Source organism: Cydia pomonella, chromosome 20, assembly GCF_033807575.1.
Source record: "Cydia pomonella isolate Wapato2018A chromosome 20, ilCydPomo1, whole genome shotgun sequence".
Classification (NCBI taxonomy): Eukaryota; Metazoa; Arthropoda; class Insecta; order Lepidoptera; family Tortricidae; genus Cydia; species Cydia pomonella.
The window spans coordinates 12,999,587-13,024,098 of record NC_084722.1 but is presented as its reverse complement, the minus strand read 5'-3'; the positions used below and the strand labels follow the sequence as shown (position 1 = coordinate 13,024,098).

At 38.5% G+C, this 24,512-nt stretch overlaps 1 protein-coding gene and 1 long non-coding RNA gene across 2 annotated transcripts; one reads left to right on the top strand and one right to left on the bottom strand.

Moving 5' to 3' along the window:
• Positions 1 to 1,980: 1,980 nt before the first annotated feature.
• Positions 1,981 to 19,152, top strand: LOC133529049 (zinc finger protein 37-like). Its single transcript, XM_061866660.1, has 5 exons — positions 1,981 to 2,227; positions 3,592 to 3,750; positions 4,331 to 4,465; positions 10,328 to 10,441; positions 12,613 to 19,152. The coding sequence occupies exons 1-5, from the start codon at positions 2,096 to 2,098 to the stop codon at positions 12,871 to 12,873; spliced, it is 801 nt and encodes a 266-aa protein (XP_061722644.1). The 5' UTR covers positions 1,981 to 2,095; the 3' UTR covers positions 12,874 to 19,152.
• A 1,384-nt stretch (positions 19,153 to 20,536) lies between these two features.
• Positions 20,537 to 21,469, bottom strand: LOC133529056 (uncharacterized). The gene is made up of 2 exons (XR_009801091.1): positions 21,002 to 21,469; positions 20,537 to 20,930 (listed from the first exon to the last, which is right to left on the bottom strand). It is a non-coding gene; the product is annotated as an uncharacterized LOC133529056 (long non-coding RNA).
• Positions 21,470 to 24,512: the final 3,043 nt, after the last annotated feature.

Sequence of the window (24,512 nt, the reverse complement as noted above, 5' to 3'; positions counted from 1 at the left end):
CAGATTCCATCATCAGATCAGAACCAAAACTATTATGGGACCACCTTGAAGGTAACTCACTTCAAACAAAAAAAGAATTCTCAAATCGGACCACGGGTGTCTGAGTAATCGGTGAACGTTCATACAAAAAGATCTTCATAATTGTCATCAAAAAAATCATCATCATCAGATCAATTTCATCAAATTGATGGTTTTTGAGAGGAAATGCTCGATTTGCTTAAGAAAACACCAAAATCACCATACATGTGCCTTTAAAAAATGAGGAGTTCCCTCAAGTCCTCATGGAAAATGGAAATTAAAATGGGTCCAACTTGGAAGTAACTCCTTTCAAACAAAAAAAGAATTACTGAAATCGGACTACACAACACTACACTTTTGCAACAGTTCTACCATGAGAGATTTCACTCCTTTTAATTCCACACTTCATACCGCACAGACTCTAACCGCTGTCATAGGTACTAAAGTACAATTTAAAAAACCGGCCAAGAGCATGTCGGGCCACGCTCAGTGTAGGGTTCCGTAGTTACTCTTCCGTCACAATAAGCTAAACTGGAGCTTAAAGTATAGTAAATTGTTAACCAAGGGATGAAACGGTACCTTTCACGCGAGTTAAACAAATAGGCAAATTCGCATAATCAGTACCTAATTAGGTAAAATAAGTCTTTTTACTATGAAGGGGGAACTTTTTGCGATAACTCAAAAACAGCTAAACTGATCATGTCCGCTATAGTTTTCATTTAATGTCTTTCTTAAGCTCTACATCTACGATTTTTTTCATAATTTTTGGACCTATGGTTCAAAACTTAGAGGGAGGGGGACACAATTTTTTTTCTTTCGGAGCGATTATCTCCGAATATATTCACTTTATCAAAAAATGTTTTTTGAAAACCCCTATCAGTTTTGAAAGACCTTTCCAACGATACCCCACACTGTAGGGTTGAAGCAAAAAGAAAAATTCACCCCCACTTTACGTGTAGGGGAGGTACCCTCTAAAAAATATTTTTTTAGATTTTATTGTACGACTTTGTCGGCTTTATTGATTTATATATCCATGCCGAATTTCAGCTTTCTAGCACTAACGACCACGGAGCAAAGCCTCGGACAGACAGACAGACAGACAGACAGACAGACAGACAGACGGACATGGCGAAACTATAAGGGTTCCTAATTGACTACGGAACCCTAAAAAGCAAGCTACTTAAGGTGCAGTGGGTTCAGCAAGCAGTTAAAAAGGAAATTGTGGCGCTTTTTGATTACAATATGGTTGCTGAATAATATGATACAGGGTGTTAATTTAGTCACCTACAATAATTAACGGGGTGAATATATAGGTTATACTGAGCAAGTTTTACTATGGGACCAACCCCGAAATCGCGATAAAAATATTGGCTGTTTCATACATTTTGGTTGTCCGACCTTGACATTTTCTATGGAAAAGTAATTTTTTTTCGTGATTTCGGGATTGGCCCCATAGTTGAAATTGTTCAATATGACCTATACATTCAGCCCGTAGCCCATAAATTATTGCAGGTGACTAAATAAAACCCTGTATTTTCTAGCCATATATATGTATCTCTATCTTCATGTATTATTTGTGTATCCATGTACATTTTTTCAGACATCGTGCAATAAAGAGGATTTGTATTGTATTGTAATGTAATAGGGTAGATGCTTCCTAAGAGCGTCGAATCGATTTATCCGTGTTTGAAGTTAAGCAACACATTAAGATATTTGTTATATGGGCCTTGTTGCCTAAATCAAACTTTAAATAAATAAATAAGATCATCTGGTTCTGTCTTTTTCCCCGTCCTCCTTGTGATATTTATAATCCGTCCTCCTTGTAATGTTATTCCTCTGAGAGTCAAGTTGTATACCATGGTTGTAACAAAGAGTAGATGATGTAACCGGCGTTTAAGAGTTTGTTCTCCTTACCTGTACCCTCCATACAAAAAACATTTGCCAACTGTCAAAATGACAGCAGAGGAAACAACATAAACAATATAGCATAGGGCATGATTGTAATGTTATAGCGTGTTTCGTCCCATTATGTTTTGGTGACAAGTTTTATTCAGTTATTTTGTGATTAATAACAATTATGAGTGCTGATGCACCGAAAAAACTTTTCTTTTACGAGTTATGTAGGCTATGCCTCGAGAATGCCGGCGCCACCGATGTATTCGAGTCCGGAGAGTTCCTTGAAGACATTTTTGCTTGCACAGGAGTGAAAGTAAGTGGCATTGCGAAATAGTTTCCTTTACATCGCGGCTTAAGCTCCTAGAATACCGGTTTATAGGTTACCATATAGTTTCTGTTGGTATCACTTTCCCATAAATATGTTAAGAATGAATATAAAAGTAAACAGACACAGACAGACAGATAGATAGATAGTAGTAGTAGTAAACTCTTTATTGTACAAATATACATATTAAAAGTAACATACAATTAGTAAGAAGGACAAAGGCGAACTTATCCCTTTGAGATAGACAGACAGCCTTTCTAAAAATGACTTAAAGCAGGGGTTCACAAACTGCGCCACGGCACCCTGGTGCGCCGTAGACATTAAAGAGGAGCGCTGTGAGGCAATCCTCAGCATTTTACCTATATATCTCGAATAGCCCTGTAAGGGCGCGGAGATTAATTTTTCAACATGCAGTGCCCCGTGTACTGAATATGATTGGGAATTAGTGTTCCATAGGACTCAAGCCTTTTGAGCCCAAATTCTACAGCTCCGGAGCTCTTTTTAGAGCTGGCTTAATGGAATGGGTTTTAATGAGCTGGTGGTTTTAATAAGGCCTTAGTCTTTAAAAAGGCTATAGGCTTTTTTAAAGATTTTAGCCTTTTTAGGGCCTTTTAAAAAATTGTAGCCTCTTTTTAAACCTGCTGAATTGTAACTTGTAAAAGTGCCATAGTAGCCTACTTACAGAATAAATAATGTGTAAGCCTTACATACTCTTTAACTTTTATAAAGCAAATCGCAGTTCAGAATACATAAGTTTGTTAAATTAAACTGCATATATATAATCGTTACATCTGATGCTAATTGATATAATGTAATTTCACAGTAAGCCTGCTGCTTGCTAGTATATATGTATGTATAGGGTTGCCATCTCTAAAATTTGGAAACCAGGACAAGACGCGTGAAAACCCCGGATGTTAGAGTCCAGAACCCAGACATGTCAACAGGTTTTTTTAAACAGGTTGTGCGTGTGTTGCGGGCAGTTTAAGGCTTTAAATTTTTAAACCCGGACTACAAATGAAGTCTTCCCCGGACGCTCCCCGGATGCCCTCTAAACTAGGACAAATCCGGGGAAACCCGGACAGATGGCAACCCTATGTATGTATCACTTTATTGCACATAAATAAGCATAAATAGCAATGGGAACCCCTGATTTAAAGGCAAACATGCTCTGCTAGATGTATGAAAATGTGCCAAAAAATTGCAAATGGCGAACTGTGATGATTTATTTCTCATATCTGTTTCATATTAATTTTAATATTTATATAATTATATTACATAGGATTCAGAAAAAACAAAATGAATTAAAACCAGTATTTTGCCAGTATCATTATAAATATACTGTTTCATTTCAGCTTGCTCATGCGGATAACTTACCACACAAAGTATGTACACAATGCTTAGCCATAGTGAAAAGCTCTAAGGAGTTGAGAATACTTGCCATGAAGAATGATGCACATCTACGCACTTTATTTGGTGATGTTGATTCTGACACTGAAACTGTAATCCTTGAGGTATGTTTATTTTGTTTTGTTATAAAATACATAATTCCTTAATCATTTCCTATTGTAATTGAATTGCGATTTTTTTTAACATCCTCTTCTTCCTTGCCTGCCTTTTTCTACTGGCAGAGATGTTTTACCGCTATTGCTATACCTATGTACTTAAGTTTAAGCTTAGTTTTAGGATAGGTAGGTTACCTACCATAATAAAAATTGTACCCCCTAGCATGCAACTGTTCAAACTTATAATGTAAAAAAAGACCACCTTTGTATGTACACAGTTATACAATTAAAAAATATCGTATTCCTATTCTATTCTTCCTTGTCATATCCTCATGGCTAAGGGACATGACAACTATGTACACTCTTCACCAGTGCTCTTCAAGCCGCTTTATCTTGGGCCCAGTGCATGCTAGTCTGTAATGTGGTTTTTGTCTCTGACATTATTCATATGTCCATCCCTACGCTCTCTTGGCATGCGGCCAGTGATTATGAGCTTGTACAGACTATGTGGACCCGTCCTGCTCAGACTTTTAACATCCAATTTAGAGTATATTTGGATTGTTCCGTAAACATTGGTTTTTCATTGCAGCCTTGCACTCGTATAACAACCCATGACACTCCATCTAAAGCTGGGTCTGAAACTTCAGAAAGATGTAAATACCAATCCTCAAAAGAAAAACTAAGTTTTCTCCTACAGGAAGGTGAAGAAGAAAATAACCCTAAGGTATATATCATACACTTACAGAATCACATCTGCACAAATAAGATACTCTTCATAGATGTGTATATTTTATTACTGTAACTCAAGAAGTGTCTTACACATGTAGTTCTGTATGAAACTGGTTTACAATTTATGCCACAATTTAAATTATGGAATGACAACTTGTGTGACCTTTCCGATGATCACTTCGTTAACCTATTGAATGCCAAGAACACCTAAAGTCGTCGTTACCACAGTGCCAAGGACAACTATAGGTTTTATGGCGGATGCTGTCAAAGTAAACTTCACACACTTGAATAAGGTTTACATTAGCTCCCTTGCGCCGGGATCATGTGATAAACACAAATATTTGAGTCGCTTTATGTCATAAACACAAATATTTGAGTGATATTTTTGTTTATGACTTAAAGCGTTCAAAGGGTTAAGTTTCAGGGCTATTCTTAGCTTTGAGAACAAATCAAATTGTTTTATCAAATACCTATTTTGATTTGTGTTTTTAAAGTAGTCACACTACTATACACAGTGATACATTCCGCTGATTTCTATGACACAGCCAAATTATTTTGCGGTTTCGGCATTAAGTGACTAAGGAAGTGTCGGTTCGCTCCTCCCCCGCAAAAATCGGCAGACTGGTATAGAAAATTACAGACAAGGCATCTTCGGTTGGTTAACACATTCACTGCCAAGAACACGTATTTGGGTTCATTTTGAACTGAAAATGGGGCGCCCGGCATCGAAAGTGTTAAATACTCTAAGATCTTTACTATTTCGTACAGAATTGATGAGATTTTAAATACAACCTTGGACGAAGATATCGATTGCTTGATCTTTGAGGTCAGTTTTCCTGTGAATACAATTATTGTGGTGGCATCTCTTCTGTATCCCATATTACGCCCCGGCCACGACATCGCGCGGCGGCAGCAGCAGCGAGTGGCGAGCATAGATTGGAGCGAGACACAACGATCCGACCTTTCTTTCCCACTTATGGCCGCCGCTCGCCGCTGCCGCCGCCGCTCGCGCTACCGCCGCCGTGCAAAGTCGTGGCGGTTATAAAGACGCCCCGGTTCGATCTCGGAATTGTTCACCTTATAATAACAAAAATAGTACGGGAAGTTCTTTATTATGGTCAAACTCAAATAAAAAAAAATCAAACAATTATTGTCGTGTTTTAGCGGATGAGAAGTTATTACTGAGGGCCTACCGCGAACCACGTTCAACGTGTTGTCTCTCTGTCGCACTTCTAAATTTGTACGAAAGTGTGACAGGGAGGCAACACGTCGAAAGTGCTTCGCGGTAGGCCCTCTGTATGGTTTGTTACTTTTTAAAACATGTATCCACGAAGATAAACGCAAACAGCCAATTAATATAGCCGCGGGCTGCGTCTACACGACCCGGTTAGCATCATTTCAAGCTATAGGATAGAGTCCTGTAAGACCGTCGTGTAAGATCGTCAAAATACTGCTTAATAAAATCGAAGACTTTTTATTTTTTAAGGATCTCATGCGTGCACATACAGCTTATATTGAATAAGCGAATATTGAATGACAGGATAAGTTGTGTCTTTAACTTTAAAAAAAAAATTAAAAGGAAAATTGTTTTTGACGTTTTTGATGTGAAGGCACAGAATAAATAATAGTACTACCGTAAAGTAAGGAAACTTCCTACAAAGCCGAAGTTTGACAGCGATTCCGGGTCGAATCATGTTGTCCCTTTCTAATGTATGAAACTATCCCTTTTGGCTATTTATTTAGGGTTGTCAAAATTCATGTGATTATCTTATCTGTGGTGGTGCACGCAAAGGGACGTCAAGTTGTGCCAACCCTAATAATTGCTCGGAGCAATTCCGAGCCGAACGGAGCCGAGAAAGCCCAAACGCTCTAGTTTCCTACCCCTGGTGAAGGTTCGATTTGAGTGCTGCTTGATGCTTATATTATGATTATTTTACTTTATTTCCTCGCATGTTTGGCACTATATATGCCTCGGCAGGTACAGCAATTCGTGGATTCGTCTTCTTTGTCGGACTCCGCTTCGCGTCGTCCGATAAAATCGAGACTCGTCCACGAATTGCCCTTTCCCGGCCTCTGCAAATATGTACTATTATTTTGTTTCGTTGTCTTGTTTCTGACCACTCTGTCACGCTTGTATTTGTGTCTTCTATAAAAAAAAACGTGTGCCATTGTATGTCTCTCTAGCTGTAAATTATAATTAACATGAGAAAAATAAAAAAATAATTTTCTTCTCATACCAAAAACTTCACTCCGTCACATTTTTTGGGCCTAAAAATAAGACAATGAATATAAATTTGACCCGGCTTCATCGCTTTTTCTTTGTATATGACGTCTATTTCAGTTTATATTCTTAGCTTTTTGACCTGTACCTAACCTAATATGATATGAAGAATACGTTATTCTATTTTTTCAAGCTATCCCTGTGTTTAGACAAACAATAGCTTTGAGAAAAGATCTATATTATTCACCTTCATCTCAGTCCACTTCTGTAAGTAACCTATGTTCTGTAATCGTCCTGATGTGTTCCGAAAATCTTAAAGATCTATCGTTTAACTTAGGCAGTTGGTCATTGACATATATATCTAAGGACGGGCCTTACGGACAATAAGAATGGGGTCAGTAGAGCGGTGTCACGCACACGAATTCGAGCCAATCGTGCAGTCTAACGCCACAACGCGATTAGTTGATGAGTTCGCATCACTCGCGCGATTGGTCGCAACTAGTTCCGTTAAGACTGCACGATTGGCTGGAATTCGAAAGTGACACCACTAAACTAGCGCTATTCTTAGTGCCCGTAAGGCCCGTCCTTAGATATATATGTTATTATGGTCAGCTTTGGATTTGGACTGGTTGAAGGCTTGGGTGCATGAGCTGATCTATATTATGTAAGTACAAAACAAATGCATGAAATGCAATATACGAGTACACGGTATATCATGAGGAACCCGAAAGATTTTAACCACGCATTTCTGAGACCAAAAGAAGGAAAAATATGAGATTAGGTCACACAACATTTTTTTCTTTACTTTTTTTTAATTGATTACATTACAACAAATACATTGTGTAAACTTGTCACTTAAATGAATGGTTATATTTTTTCGTAAAACCTAGTTTTTGAAAAGCGTTATTTGTCACTTTTTTAAGGTTTCGTAGTCACCTAGAAATCCTTTCAGTTTCGCCCTGTGCGTCTGTCCGTCCGTACGCAGCTTTGCTCCGTAATCGTTAGTGCTAGAAAGCTGCAATTTTGCATGGACACATAAATTATGCATGGCGACAGAACGGTAAAATAAAAAACTAAAAAAAAATTTTTTTTAGTTTATATTTTACCTTATAGTTTTTGTATAATTATTATTTTTTGCTTTGACCAAATAGTGTGGGATATCGTTGGATAGGTCTTTCAAAACGAATAAGGGTCTCCGAAAACCATATTTTGATGAAGTTAATATTGTCGGAAATAGTCGCTCCATAACAAAAAAAACATGTGTCCCCCCCCCTCCCTCTCCCTCCCTCCCTCTTTTGGACCATGAGACCAAAAATATGAAAAAAATGGTGAAACAAAAGCTTAGTAAATATACTTTCAATGAAAACTATAGCGAACATGATCGGTCCAGCCGTTTTTGAGTTCTTACAAAAAATCTTCTCTTCTTGGTAAAAAGACGTACAAAGCGCTGCGAAAGTAGGTGAGGTACACCTACATGATACTTACTAATGAATAGCCCCCATTCGGCCTGTTCTGATAGAATGGTAACTACGAAACCCTACGAAGCTTGGCCCGACATGCTCTTGGCCTATTTTGTACATCTATCAATGAGGATATTTAGACAGGTGAGCAGAGAAAATGTACCCTCCCCCCTGCATGGAAATATGTATGCAAAGGTGCCAAGCTAATATTGCTGACTGTACACTATAAATCGTTCGCGTTGGAAATCGTGTATATAAACTAGTTTTACGTCCCAAAACTCAGCTAGAGCTGAGATAAGTGGTAGACCCTCCGAGACCGCTTATCATATTATATTAGTATTTTAGTACAGGCCCCAAATAACTGAAAATGTATCTTGGCAAACTAAATTTGTCTCTGAAAAAACTACAATTTCCCTAAAAATTGTACGTAAATTTCGTATTTTTCTGAAGGAGAGGAATAAAAAAATGGGATTTTTATATTTTTTTGTGATTGTTTGATTACATTGACATATCACTAAGATAGATAGAACATACATGCGTTTTTAAGTAATATAGAAATTATCCGTTGAGTTATTGTCATTTGTGACCCAGGAGACCTACTATTACTATTGATTACTGTTATAGAAAATCAAACAAGATCTCCCCAGTTTTGAGTTACCGGAAGAAAAGCGTTTGTGTTTCAAACGTTTCTTGCGATGAAACGCGTTTTGTAGACAATCGTTTCTTGCGAAGTCTTATTAGATAAATAGTGGGTAACCCAGGGGACACGCATTGAGCCATCGCAACATAGTAAACAGCGAAAGTTGTCACAATAATGAAATAAATGCGCGGCTCGTATTCACATACAAAAATGTAATTATAGTTCTACGTCAAATCTTCTTCCTCGCGTTGTCCCGGCATTTTGCCACAGCTCATGGGAGCCTGTGGTCCGCTTGACAACTAATCCCAAGATTTGGCGTAGGCAATAGTTTTTATGACCGACCCAGAGGGTAAACTAGGCCCTGTTGGGATTAGTCCGGTTTCCTCACGATGTTTTCCTTCACCGAAAAGCGACTGGTAAATATCAAATGATATTTCGTACATAAGTTCCGAAAAACTCATTGGTACGAGCCGGGGTTTGAACCTGCGACCTCCGGATTGCAAGTCGCACACTCTTACCGCTAGGCCACCAGCGCTTCTATGAATGATGAGAATATTCACACTAAAAAAAAAACATTTAAAAAAATTGACATTTCATTAACGTTTAATGCTTTAAACAGTTCCATAGAGCCTATCGAACAAAACAGTAAATTATACTAAATTAATTTATAACAAGCAGAAATGTCTGCGAACGATGCTAATATTAAGCTTAGAATCTTATACCTTTAAACGAGCAATTCTTGTATATATATATATTTCTGTGATCACGGAAACGACTAACGATTTCGCTGAAATTTGGTATATGGGGGTTTTTGGGGGTATACAATCGATCTAGATTAGTCTTATGTTTGGGAAAACGCGTGTTTTTGAGTTTTCATGCGTTTTTCTTTCGACGCAGAATATGGTCGCTAATTTCGTGTTGCCAGCCACTGTCCGTCTGGTCCAGCGGGTTAAGACGCGAACGGCTAGAAACGAGTGTTAATGGTTCGAATCTCGCACGGCGACTAACTTTTGTTTTTTTTTTTTATATATGTTCAAGTTTATATATAATTTTTTAATTTTTATTGTTTTAGACAAGTTTAATTTAGTAAAAAAATGTAGTTAAGATTATCACCTATACACCACCATATTACAATAAATAGTTATAACCGAGCAAAGCTCGGTCGCCCAGGTACTAAATTTAAAAGTGAAAATATTACTGTCTTGGGTGAGACTCCAGAGGCCGTGAGTTCAAGTCTCACCCAAGACAGTAATTTTTCCACTTTCAAATTTATTCTAAGAGTAAATTATACTGTTCCGAAAAGACATTAAATTTTACTGTTTTGGATAGCTAAAATCTAGTGACTGTTCGTTTATTTTAAAGGTTTTTGCAATACCTACTTAAAAATGTTCAAACGGTGAACGTTACCATTTTTTGTTTTACTGTTTTTCAAACATTTGTTGATATTGTATAAAGCAGTTAATCCTAATGAAAGTGACTTTAATGTGTGCTCGATAGATCATATTTTTATCAGTGCATGTAAATTTCATTTTTCAGAAACGTACTAAAACAAAAAGTCCAGAAAAAATATTAAAAGTAAAAGTGGAAGAAGAAAATCGGTGTAAACGGATCAAGTTAGAAGATAATGAAACAGACACACTTTATTGCAATGTAAGTATGTGTACTAGAAAAATACGTAAGCATGAAAAATCTACTAAGGTTGACCGAGCTAACTCTGAATTTGATAGCACAGAGCGTAAAAGTGTTATCATCATAAACGTCAAAAGTCTATGAATTATGACGTTTGAAATAACACTTTCATGGTCTAACAGTTGCTTTTTGATGATGGAACCTCGTCAGTACATAAGTTTTGAGGCGACACAAATTTTCAGAAAAGTAACGAAAGTCAATTAAATAATTTTCGACATGTGGCATATTATTATTACCTTTAATCAACGTCTGTAATGTATAATAATAAATGTAGTTGATGTGTAGCCAAGCTGCCAATGTTGCGAACGAAACGCCAATGTCTCTGTCGCACTAATATGGAAGAGTGAAAGAGAGAGACCACCATATCGTTCGCCACGGAGCGAACGATTGGCATCTTCGCTAAGATGAGGAAAAATACTACCCTTTTTATGAAAATATCTTCCCCTCTACAATACAGGCAAGGTAATTAAATATTGCTTGTTCAGCGTAATAGTCGAAGCATTTCTCAATATTTTGGTGTATAATTTGATATTTCATCTATTACAGTTTTCTTTTATTTGCGATACTTTCCCGCCAGTAAAAATACCATTATCGGGATCGTGTAAGCACCCCTTAGTGTAAGGCCTGAGTGGACGCTTGAGTAAGTGTAAGTGTAAGGCCTGAGTGGACGCTCGAGTTGGGCGTGCAGCGGGGCGGGGCGTGCGGCGTGCATGTTAAGCAAATGAAACTCATACTGGTGTCCTGAGTCGACGCTGCTCAAAACGAATGCCGAGCGGGCAAGTTTGCGGGCAATGCAGCGTCGAGCGGGGCGTCGCGGAGAGGTTCAAACCTGTTTGTGATTTGCAGCGGCGATAAGAGCGTGCAGTCATGTGGTGCAAACAAATAATTATTAAAATACAAAATAAAACCAGCACTTTGGCTATGATCTCACTCTTTATACAAAAATAGACTGTATAAATAAATGGAAGGTAAATTAAAGTATTTATTTTCACTTTTAATCCATTGCATCTTAAGGTTTCGTATAAAGTGAGAAATTCCCCAAACCGTCTTCTTTGCTTCACTACGACATTTCGAGCCATAAAGTTTCTTCTAAAAAGAAATCAAGAATGTCGTCTGACTTCGATGCCACGGTGAATGCGACCGATCACACGAGCGGCGAGCGTGCACTGAGGCCACTCGCTGGGCGCTCTATCTCACGCTCGCCCGCCCCGCTGCACGCTCCGCTTCGAGCGTCCACTCAGGCCTTACAGTAAGTCCTGAGTGGACGCTCGCTCGGCGGGGCGTGCAGCGTGGCGTCGGGCTCACAAGTGATGTGAGCAGCGTGCACTAAGGCCGCTCCTATACGTTTGCATTTGCACGCCGCCACTCAGGCCTTACACGAAGTCGAGTTAGAATAGAATAGAATTATATTTATTCAGACAACACATCAATTATTACAAAGAAGATAATACATTAACAACAACAAGAATAAAAAAAAAAGAAACAGTGGAAGTTGAATAGTACAGAACAAATAGGATGTGAGGCTGAAATGGTCTCCACTCAGCATTGCATTGGAGTTCGGCGTGCAGCGGGGCGGGGCGTGCGGCGTGCATGTTAAACAAACGCAAACGTATAGGAGCGGCCTTAGCGCACGCTGCTCACATCGCTTGTGAGCCCGACGCCACGCTGCACGCCCCGCCGAGCGGGCGTCCAATGAGTTTATCGCCTCAAAACTTATGAAGGAGACGAGTCAGCTGCAGCGAGAGAGAGTGAGAGAGGTGACACCCCCCGCTGCGACTGATTGTATGCAGGGGGGTCAACTCTCTGCAGCTGACTGTACATGTGCAAATACACATATTTACCGTAGATAACTGAACTTACAAATGTGCAAAGGAGCACAAGTGTTCATAGCGTCATAATTTTCCACACCTACATGTGTAAATCGGATGACAACGCAATATTATCGTACCATCGAGCTGATCTGATGATGGATACAGGAGGTGGCCATAGGAACTCTGTGATAAAACAACACAACCTAATTGTGTTTGGGATTATTAGAAATGTATCGATGAGCTGCCTGTAAAAGGAAAAGAATAGTCAGCGAAGCTTGTACCAAAAATGAAAATTTTTCCAAAAATTTATTCTTTTTCCAGGAATGCGACAAAAGTTTTCACACAAAAAAGAAACTATACCTACACCAAAGGCTACACAACAAGAAAATCATCTGCCCGCTAGACGCGTGCGGTAAAAAGTTCGCCACCAAGGGCGACATGCAGAAACATATCAGAACCCACACAGGGGAGAAACCGTATAAGTGCAAAATGTGTAACAAGAGCTTCGCGCAGCGCGTGAGCTTAAGGCAGCATATGTCAAGCTTACACAGCCCAGATGAGACAAGTAATGATGGTGACTGATAGTGATAAATCACAATTATTATATTCAGAGAAAACTCTTTACATTTTATGATGCATGTGTTGAATTTTGTCTTCGGTCTAAAGAAAAGACGAGTTAGACCAAGCTAAGTTGGCAGCGATTCTGATAGCCCAGTGCTAAGTAGCAGTTGTAAGTGTTAAGTAAACGTTATAATTTATCCCCTCCCACCCATCCAAATCATTATACCTGTAACTAAATGTAATGCGCGTACGATCTAGGTTATTTTTTTTTAAGCAAGAATTCTTTTTTCCTTCTGTTGTAATTTCCAAGTTACAAGACGGCAATTATATGTTTGACACTGTCGGTCAATGAATGTGATAAAGTACCCGTTTTCATAGTGCGATTAAAACTTTGTAGGAAATTTTATTGTATAAAATTATTTTAATATTTAAAAGCATTAATTTGACGTTTCTATTATGAGAATTATGATTATCAACAAATCGAGCGTAACCAATTTTATTCATAGATATTTTTGTGCAAATGTAATTATTATCAAAATATCTAAGATCTGGCCAAAGAATTAACATTTTACAAGAGATGGATTAACTTTTATCAGCTCTCCTTTTTTTCATAGATTTGTACGAGTATATTCTCCAATGCGAACTAAAATGTATATTAACTAACACTGCGTTCATTGAAAAAAATGTCTGAGTTGTCTGACGGCAAATATCTTGCCGTTACCCACTAAAGGGTTATACACCGTGGCTCAATTAAACCCTACAGATTTTAAGGTGTATTCTTGACCGCATTTAGAGATAAAGATATTCAAGTAGGCATATTACAATGCGCTTATGAACGTCAAATAAAGCTACACCGGCTCTAACCCTACACTTCTGACCCGAGAAGATTTAAATCCCCCCTCAATTGGAGGAGGGTATCCCAATATGGACCGGCAAGAAACTCGGCGGGACACATCTTTTCAAAACATTACATCTTATAATTATCATGCATTAAATAAGAAAAATAAAATACAATTTAGATTACTATAGAGACTAAAATGTCATACATAGTTGTCAAGGTGTAAAAATAAATAACGTGTCGAGCGCAGACAACGCAAAAAAAAATTTTTCGGCAAAAAAAATCTTTTTCTGGCGTATTGGCCAAAACTCGTATAACATATTTTGCTCTTTATGACCTCAGGAATGCGTGGTTGAAAACTGTCAGGTTTGATTGGCCCACGGTGTATAGGTACAGATCGATTAACAAAAGCTGTCACGAATAGAATGAACGAAACGAATTATATCTGTCATTGTGTGACTGACACACGTCGGTATACAGTCAGAGTCACAATTTTAGTTTAGTATGTACTAGTATGTACTAATATAGTTGTTTACTATACCTTTCGCGTCGAATGAGACGCTCCCTATAACAGTTCCTTCAAGTCTATTTTGGTTGGGATAATAAAAAATAATGTAATGAAAAAAAAAGTTTTACCTTACTTATATTACTTAAATGTTACATTTCTAAATGAATTCATTTGCCGAACTTCCGATAACTGTCTACAAACATTTTTAAACTTATTTTTTTGTTTGACGACCGGTGTGGCCTAGTGTGGGTAGCCCCTGCCTATGAAGCCGATGGTCCTGGGTTCGAATCCCGGTTAGGGTATTTATTTGTGTGATGAGCACAGATAATTGTTCCTGAGTCATGGATGTTTTCTATGTATTTAAGTATTTATGTATTATATATATCGTTGTCTGAGTACAACACAAGCCTTCTTGAGCTTACCGTGGGAATTAGTCAATTTGTGTAAGAACCGTAACAGTTACGGCGTAACTCCATATAAAGTGAACTATCATATAGGGACCATCATTCAACGCGGGAGGTATAAACTTTATTATAAGTTTACTTAGGGTTTAGTAAACTTATAATAAAATTGCATGAAATATATACAATAGACTGTATTGTTAATTTCGTATTTTTATTATTAAGTCTTCTACATTTGATTTTATACCTTGTAATAATTTTAAGTAAATCTTAAAAACACCAGACGATTGGGTGGCGTGAATATTCACATTATTTATTTGCATTAAAGTAATCATATGGATTTAAACCGTGTCTGTCGGCGGCTGATCGTAAAATCCGCCATATCATGGAACACCGCCACTTCATGACATGATCAAGATTTGTCCAGGAATATCACGATCTGCCCGGCAGATCGATAAGACAATGTGTCATTATTCGTGGTTACGTACCAGGCACATCGTAAAGAACTTACATTAATTGTATTTTGACGATGGTAGGTAGCTGTGTTTTCTGTGTGAAAATATCAGTGTCACCGAAAAAATAGTTTTGTACGCAACATAATAAACTTAGTAAAGAGAGGTAAGGTTCAATTCTAAAAATAAGGTTTTGTTTTCCCTTCTTATTTGATATGCCTGAACGATATGGCTGCTGGTCGGTACTCAGATCATCAATTGGCGGCGTTTCATGATGTGCCTGGGAATTTCATGATCTGACGGATTTTACGATCGGCCGGCGACATGTAAAGTAATTTATAATTTTATTGTATATTCGGCTTAATAAGTTAATGATTCAATTGAAAACGAATGTCATTTTGCGAAAGTACAATCTAATTTTAACCTTCAATCGAATTGCTGGATGAAATTATATTACCATGTACATATGTGGTCGATAAATCGTATATAGCCTGGAAAAGGAAAACCTAAATTATGACCTTATAATTGCAGTCCTAAAATCGAGACTGCAATGTTTGTAACTTTTGAAATTTTGATTGATCATAATCATAAACTACGCACTTTATAACCAATTTTTTTTTTAAAGATATAGATTCACTAGATTTAAAAAGACTGATTTAAACTCCACTTTGCCGTCAATTTTTGAGAAAAATCTCATATCTTTGCGAATTTAGATGCAGCTAACGTTATTATTTAATCTAGGACGGATTGCGTCTCTAATCTCCGAATTAGGCCGCGTTCCCAATATGTCGTATCGACAGTTATCGTACCGTCCTATATGTGAACACCTCCATTTAACCCATACATGACCACGAACCGCCCAGCGTACTCAATACGCCGGGCCACTGTACAAACAGTTTTTAGCTAAAACTTATGGCCTGGCGCGCACGGTAAATAAATCGCCGCTTATGAAGCCGGCCAGTTGAACAACATTATGCAACATTTTTACTAACCACCTTTTATCTGTGCCTATCAAAAAAATGATTTTTACTTTTCTTACGTATTTAACTTGCTTTTTTGTTGTTGTTTTTTGGGTCAAATTTTGGAAGTTCAATTTGATCCATTTCCCGATTTCCTATTTTGCATACATATATAAATCGAATGACGATGCAACATTATGATGACATGGAGCTGATCTGATGATGAAGACAGAAAATGGCCATGGGAATTAACTCTGTGATAAAACAAACGCAAACTAATTATGTTTGGGGTTGTTACAATTATCTCGATAAGTATTAGTTGCATGTGAAAAAGTACAGTCAGCGATAAATATACAGGCCACGACACACGACTATCTGTTTCGGCATAGTGGGAACGCGCCCTTACTGTTATTGATTACGTTCGTGATATACGGGAGCACTGTAAGCAGATATTCTTTGTTTTGATGAAATAAACTATGTAAGAGCCTAGCATATGTACGTAGAATAATAACAAATACAAATACGTTTATTTCATTACTTTTTACAATAGTTAATAGGTACACATATTAGGTAGGTAAGTAGTCCATCTTAGGTACAAAGTATGGGTAAGATGTGCAACAATTTGATTAATTATCATTCCTTCACTTTCTCCCATTTGTAAGCTTCCGCAACACTTATCTTACTTCAGAAACTTTTCACTCTTTGTTTTCCTTGGAAGATCTAGGAAAAAGTTTCCACAGTTTAAACAGTAAAGCCCAATTTAGACCGTTCAAGAACTTACATACATTGCTAACTGCAGATTACAATTAATTCAGTCAATCGACCAAATACCGCAACGTAACGAATATCGCATGCAAGTTCTTAGCAGTCTAAATGGGGTTTTATATTCTACTCATTAAGACTGTTGATGGGTAGTGATAATTAAGTGACTCCACGGATAGAGCGAGAGTCAGACCAAGCTAAGTTGGCAGCGATTTTGATAGCCCGGCCTGTGCAAGTGTTAAGTAAACGTCATAATTTCATAGCAGTTTGACAATTAAAATAACATTTGCATTGTATTTTGACACTTCGGTAACGTGGCGTCCGAGTGACAGCTTTGTGTTTGACACGGCGTCGAAAAGTTTAATATCGTGCGCTTCACTCATTCATTCATTCAATACTGTTTTACGATTAGTACTCTGTAGCTGTGTGTGTAATCATTCACCTGGACTCTCCTGCCGATACCTATACATATACTCTGTATCTTTAAGCCAGTTGAGGGTAGATGAAAACATTACATGATCAATTAATGTAGGTTAAAGTCAGGTCGTTCAGTGACGTATCCAGGCGGTTTTGTATTTGATTGGTTTAGCCAATAAATGTTATAACTACCCGAAAATGCACAAACTGTTTGTTTACTTTTATTTAAATACCCACATTTCTTGGCACCAGATGGAGCCTGAATGTAAAGACCCTTGTTGCTTTGAAACTGTGTATATAAATGTTGATTTTATACTCATTAGATACTTAAGTTTAAAAACAAGAGAAGTACCATCAAATGGGGTAACTTAGGACTAATAATAATACACTGTCAATTTTTTTTAAACATTTTTTCCTATGTATAGACTTAGGTAAGTCATATTTTACATTTTAGGCAACTATTTTATTTTAAAAATTCATGTTTAGTTACAAGTACAGCTGCAGAGATAACTGACCCCCTGCATAGAAACTTGTTTATCTAGTCAAAATAATGACGCTGAGACTGATAGATCGAAATTCAAATTTTATAACGGTTTTGATGTTCCTACGATGGGGTTGGTAACTGGTAACTGTCAAGATTTGTACCTATCAGGTTCCAGCATAGGTTTGACCTGTCTCTAGTTTGATTCTATGAGATTAGGCTGAGGAAATACCAGCTGAGGTCCTTCTCAGATTTGAGAATTTTAGGTAAATATCTCCGTCGCGCTGACGGGGGTGATTTCTAAAATTAGTGCGATAAAGACAACTGCAGCTTAGGCGAAAATCTCAGAATTCGAGGTATCGTTCTCGACATTTCCCTCCTCCAAAAGCGAAAGAAATTATCTGTGTCTGACAGTTTTAATTTTTGCGTTTGTTGTCGCTGATTTTGTATGCTAGGCGTCTGTTTACGGCGCATTTATTTGGCCGTTTTTAACGCAATATATTATAAAAACAAGAATATCAAACAGCAAAACATACAGGTACGGTCAGCGTCAAATACTTTGTAGCATCCAAAGTAGTCAAATAATTCGGTACACCATATATTTAGTATGGTGTACCGAACTATTTGGCCACTTTGACTGCTACAAAGTATTTGACGCTGACTGTACTAGTAATATTGAGCTCATAAAAAAAAACTCCTTGGTTGAAAATCTTGATAGGAAAATGTCGAGAACGTTTGTATGGAAAAATGACCACTAATCCTCTTAGGCCTTTTAACCTTTTGAACGCCACGCGTATCGTACGCGGCGCGTAATCGTGAACCTTGTCGGTACGCATGAAGGTTGATATTGGGCTGTAGCCGCGCGCGTCATATGACGTCTTTGGCGGTCAAAAGGTTAAGGCCACAAAATTCCTAGATAAACTAGAATTTGACATTTCTGACTGACAGGTAAAACCTATGCTTGCGCCATGTGATACAGAAGCAAAACATTTCGACCGGCCAACCACAGGGGCCGTTGACTTTGTCTAAGTGTAAGGCCTGAGGGGACGCTCGCTCGGCGGGGCGTGCAGTGATGTGAGCAGCGTGCACTAAGGCCGCTCCTTTACGCTTGCATTTGTTTAACATGCACGCCGCACGCCCCGCCTCGCTGCACGCCCAACTCGAGCGTCCACTCAGGCCTTACACTAAGAGTGGTCACGGAGCGGGCGGACACGCGCGGGTGCCATTGTAGGTAAAATCCGTCGCACGCGTCTGCGCCAGTTAGCGTTGCTCATACTATTTTTCGTTAACCCGCTCCGTGCAACCGCACCAGCTAGCGGACGCCCATAATATCCAAGTTACCCAGTTCGAGGTATTCTTAAGTCTATGACTGACTATTTTTAACATTGTGGTGGTGGGCATTTATTGTTATTTTTTTATTGACTCAATCATTTAGGTGAAATGTTTGAAACATTTATTTAAATAAAATACTGTTATATATAATGTATTTTTATTTTGGTACTGTGATAATAAGTTTACATAGACATTATAAATATTTACAATAACATTTACCTAATTCCGTATCCCACTACAATCATTAATTGCTTTTATAATATTTCTTCAAAATATTACATAGTTTTTCCACTTTTAGTGGTAAAATGCACGTATTAAAGTAGGTTTGTATGTGACAACGCAATCTATAAACAAAAATCGGCTCACCGTCTCTATCGCTCAATATTTGAGTGATAGGGACAAAGATAGACAATTTCCGAAAATTTCGATGATTGCGGAAGGACATAAACATGTAGGTAATAAATACATCCTAATGCCCAGCCATACAAGTAGTGGGGTTTTTAGGTGCACTCAATGTATGGGAACCAATATTTTTCTCATTAAAGCATGAGACTTGGCACACTTGTTACTAAGGTGGACCAGAGTCGAAAACGCCCGGGAGGCAGCGGGAGACACCCCTCTAGGGGGGAGGGGGAGGGGGTGAAGTTTTCCTACGCCGCGCGCACTGTTGGTCGTTATAACTACTAAACTATAGCTACTAGGGCAAGTGTGGTATCATTTTCGGATAAATAAAAGATGGTCAATCATTTTCTGAAACAAAAAAAACACCTTTACATAGAAAAAAATTGAAATACGGCCCAAAATCTAAAATCTTTTGAGTAAAAAAAATCTTTCAAGGTCAATAAATTTTTAATGATTACCGATATCGGATTAAAAAAAATATATTTAAAAAGGCGCATTAATACAGATTCTAAAAGTATAAGTAACATTGCAAATATTTAAGAAAAAAAATGTTTAAAAAAATATAGAACACCGCGCGGCAGTCGTAAAAAATTCTTAGCCAATTATGAACATCAAAAACGAGTTTTATAGGTTGCTAGTGTCCTGTAAGCTGTAACTAATAAGGATGGAGTTTTCATTAGATATAGTATATCATCATATCAGCTCATATATGTCCCCACCGAGGGGCTCGAGCCTACCCTGCATTAGGGTGATCGGGCCTTAGTCGATCACGCGAGCCCAGTGCGGGTTGGTCGACTTCACACACAAGCTTCGAGTTTCCTCGCAGCCGTGTGCAGGTTTCCTCACGATGTTTTCCTTCACCGTAAGAGCGTCGAATAAACGTACATATGAAATCGAGATTCGAAAACACATTGGTATGCGGCCAGGATTCGAACCACGACCTCCCGCACAGGAGGTAGCGGTCTTAAGCATTACGCCACCGACGCTCTCTATATATAGTATATAGCTCAATTTTAATAATTATTTGATAGAAGACATTTTTTATCGTGTGTATAAGCATATTTAAACTTATGGCTCAGCTGGGCACGATTTCAAGTGACCCAAAATCTATAAAGAAATTAAACAAACAGTATAGAATTTTACTTAAAAATGTTTATTATTTACATTGTCCCCCACAATCGCAAAGCTCCGTGCACTTAAGTTGCCGCTGAAAGCACCGGCACCTCGAGCCGCCGCACCTCTTTTTGCATCTGCACCGGATCATTTCCAGGCATGCATCTGCAGCTACGGGCAAGTCTGTCCATGTAGGTTGCCAGCTTTCACTGACTTTTCTCCATCCCCAGTTAGATGGACAGGGAAGATTTTGATTCGGTGACATCTGACCCCATACATGGACTGCTTGGAACACTGCCCGCAGGAAATGCTGGTATAGAGCAGCTTTCGTCGGAGGTATATTCTCCAATTGGCGGTCTTTTTTCGAGAATAGGTGCTTTCGGGCTTCGTTTACGGTTGTAAATGAACTGGCTCTAAAACAAAACAAAAAAATTAGTTACTAGACTATTTTATTGTATTGCTAGTTTTAAAAAGTGCTTATTACCTGTCATATAAAATGACGACAAACTTTTCGATTACTGTAAACGCCTCGCTAGTACTCCCCTCATATGCTGCCAGAAACCCTTCTGTGGCATTGGGAAATGCGTTCCATGCATCTATTGCACTTTTTTTTCCTTTCCCGTTAAAATAGGACACAGTATCACAACCTGTGAAGGCATGGAACAGGGGGATGACTTTCGCTTTTTGTGGCCCTGTAAAAGAAAATAATATGTTTTATATAGCCCGCCTAGCGTTATAGTCTCAGTGCATTCTATTCTATTCTAGCTAGTGGCTAGGGCGTAACGTAGATAAATACAATTTATAATTATTTTTTACCTAGAGTTTTTGCTATTTCGTGACAAGGAAGGTACTGGTGGTGTTTACCAGTACCTACGTGTACCCACAGCTCTTCTAGCTCAGGTACTAGGCGGGCTATATAAAACATATTATTTTCTTTTACAGAGCCACAAAAAGCGAAAGTCCTCCCCCTGTTCCATGCCTTCACAGGTTGTGGTACTGTGTCCTATTTTAACGGGAAAGGAAAAAAAAGTGCAATAGATGCATGGAACGCATTTCCCAATGCCACAGAAGGGTTTCTGGCAGCATATGAGGGGAGTACTAGCGAGGCGTTTACAGTAATCGAAAAGTTTGTCGTCATTTTATATGACAGGTAATAAGCACTTTTTAAAACTAGCAATACAATAAAATAGTCTAGTAACTAATTTTTTTGTTTTGTTTTAGAGCCAGTTCATTTACAACCGTAAACGAAGCCCGAAAGCACCTATTCTCGAAAAAAGACCGCCAATTGGAGAATATACCTCCGACGAAAGCTGCTCTATACCAGCATTTCCTACGGGCAGTGTTCCAAGCAGTCCATGTATGGGGTCAGATGTCACCGAATCAAAATCTTCCCTGTCCATCTAACTGGGGATGGAGAAAAGTCAGTGAAAGCTGGCAACCTACATGGACAGACTTGCCCGTAGCTGCAGATGCATGCCTGGAAATGATCCGGTGCTGATGCAAAAAGAGGTGCGGAGGCTCGAGGTGCCGGTGCTTTCAGCGGCAACTTAAGTGCACGGAGCTTTGCGATTGTGGGGGAATTGTCCCCCAAGTGACCCAAAATCTATAAAGAAATTAAACAAAATTTCTTTATAGATTTTGGGTCACTTGAAATCGTGCCCAGCTGAGCCATAAGTTTAAATATGCTTATACACACGATAAAAAATGTCTTCTATCAAATAATTATTAAAATTGAGCTATATACTATATATAGAGAGCGTCGGTGGCGTAATGCTTAAGACCGCTACCTCCTGTGCGGGAGGTCGTGGTTCGAATCCTGGCCGCATACCAATGTGTTTTCGAATCTCGATTTCATATGTACGTTTATTCGACGCTCTTACGATGAAGGAAAACATCGTGAGGAAACCTGCACACGGCTGCGAGGAAACTCGAAGCTTGTGTGTGAAGTCGACCAACCCGCACTGGGCTCGCGTGATCGACTAAGGCCCGATCACCCTAATGCAGGGTAGGCTCGAGCCCCTCGGTGGGGACATATATGAGCTGATATGATGATATACTATATCTAATGAAAACTCTATCCTTATTAGTTACAGCTTACAGGACACTAGCAACCTATAAAACTCGTTTTTGATGTTCATAATTGGCTAAGAATTTTTTACGACTCTGCCGCGCGGTGTTCTATATTTTTTTAAACAATTTTTTTCTTAAATATTTGCAATGTTACTTATATTTTTAGAATCTGTATTAATGCGCCTTTTTAAATATATTTTTTTTAATCCGATATCGGTAATCATTAAAAATTTATTGACCTTGAAAGATTTTTTTTACTCAAAAGATTTTAGATTTTGGGCCGTATTTCAATTTTTTTCTATGTAAAGGTGTTTTTTTTGTTTTAGAAAATGATTGACCATCTTTTATTTATCCGAAAATGATACCACACTTGCCCTAGTAGCTATAGTTTAGTAGTTATAACGACCAACAGTGCGTGCGGCGTAGGAAAACTTCACCCCCTCCCCCTCCCCCCTAGAGGGGTGTCTCCCGCTGCCTCCCGGGCGTTTTCGACTCTGGTCCACCTTAGTAACAAGTGTGCCAAGTCTCATGCTTTAATGAAAAAAATATTGGTATTGTCCTATAACGACCCCACTAAAGGAAAAGATCCAAAAATTGTCAGTAAAATTTGAATCTACAGTGTAAGACGCAGAGTTGGTTTTGTTTGAAAATTGAACGGAACAAACAAAATGCAACTCTGTTCCTATTGAAAATAATTTAAAGGCTTAGTGTAAGGCCGGAGTGGACGCTCGAGTTGGGCGTGCAGCGGGGCGGGGCGTGCGGCGTGCATGTTCAACAAATGCAAACGTATAGGAGCGGCCTTAGTGCACGCTGCTCACGTCACTAGTGAGCCCGACGCCACGCTGCACGCCCCGCCGAACGCTCCGCTTCAAGCGTCCACTCAGGCCTAACACTTTGACACACTTAGTGTGCGTGTGTGCGGAGCGTTCGGCTTAAGTGATTTGATGAAGATTTAGGAGGATAGCCCCAACTGAATAATACATTTTTATAACAATTTGATACATAGTTTATATGGTAAGAGTTCCTCCAGATTGCACTTTTATCAATGAGCTAAAATTGCCTTAGAGCCTTGAAGCTAGTTATCACAGATAATTGAAGTCAAATTAAGAAGTATAAGAGAGAAAACGCCAGACGGCGAAGGAATGTGCCGTGCCCCGGACGTCAGGCGACCGTTATTATTTAACCTTTTGAACGCCAAGAACATCTAAAGTTGTCGTTACTAGCCACTCACTTGCTTTTGGTAACTGTAGTTACCAGCTGTCGCCATTATTAACCGACTTCAAGATTTCAAAAGGAGGAGGCTACCAATTCGGTTTATTTTTTAATGTTTGTTACTTCATAACTCCGTCATTTCCGGACCGATTTCGAAAATTATTTTTTTGATTCTATCTATATAATATATACAGATTGGTCCCGTTTTTGTCAAAACTCAGTTCTGATGGTGGCATCCATGAGGAATCGACGGAACTCTTCAAATGTGTAAGGCATACATATAGTAATTTTGGTATTTTAATCAACAAATCAAACATTTCCATTTCAAAATGTGACATTTGATGAAGTGGAACTGCTGATGCTGATCACAATGGAACTCTTCAACGACGCATAGTTCCCGCTTGGCGACTTGTCATCTTCTTTATGTTTGTTAGGCAAATTAGGTTTTCAAGATACATTTTTGTCAAGCTCGAGATCTGATGGTAGAATGTATGAGGAATCGAAAAAACTCCTCAAATGTTAAAGGCATACATAATTATAGTGATTTTTGTATTTTCTTTAACAAATCAAGCATTTACATTTAAAAAGTGACATTTGATGAAGTGGGACTGCTGATGATGATCATAATAGAACTCTTCAACGACGCATAGTTCACGATTGGCGATTTGTCCTCTTCGTGTTTGTTAAGAAAATTAGATTTTCAAGACATTTTT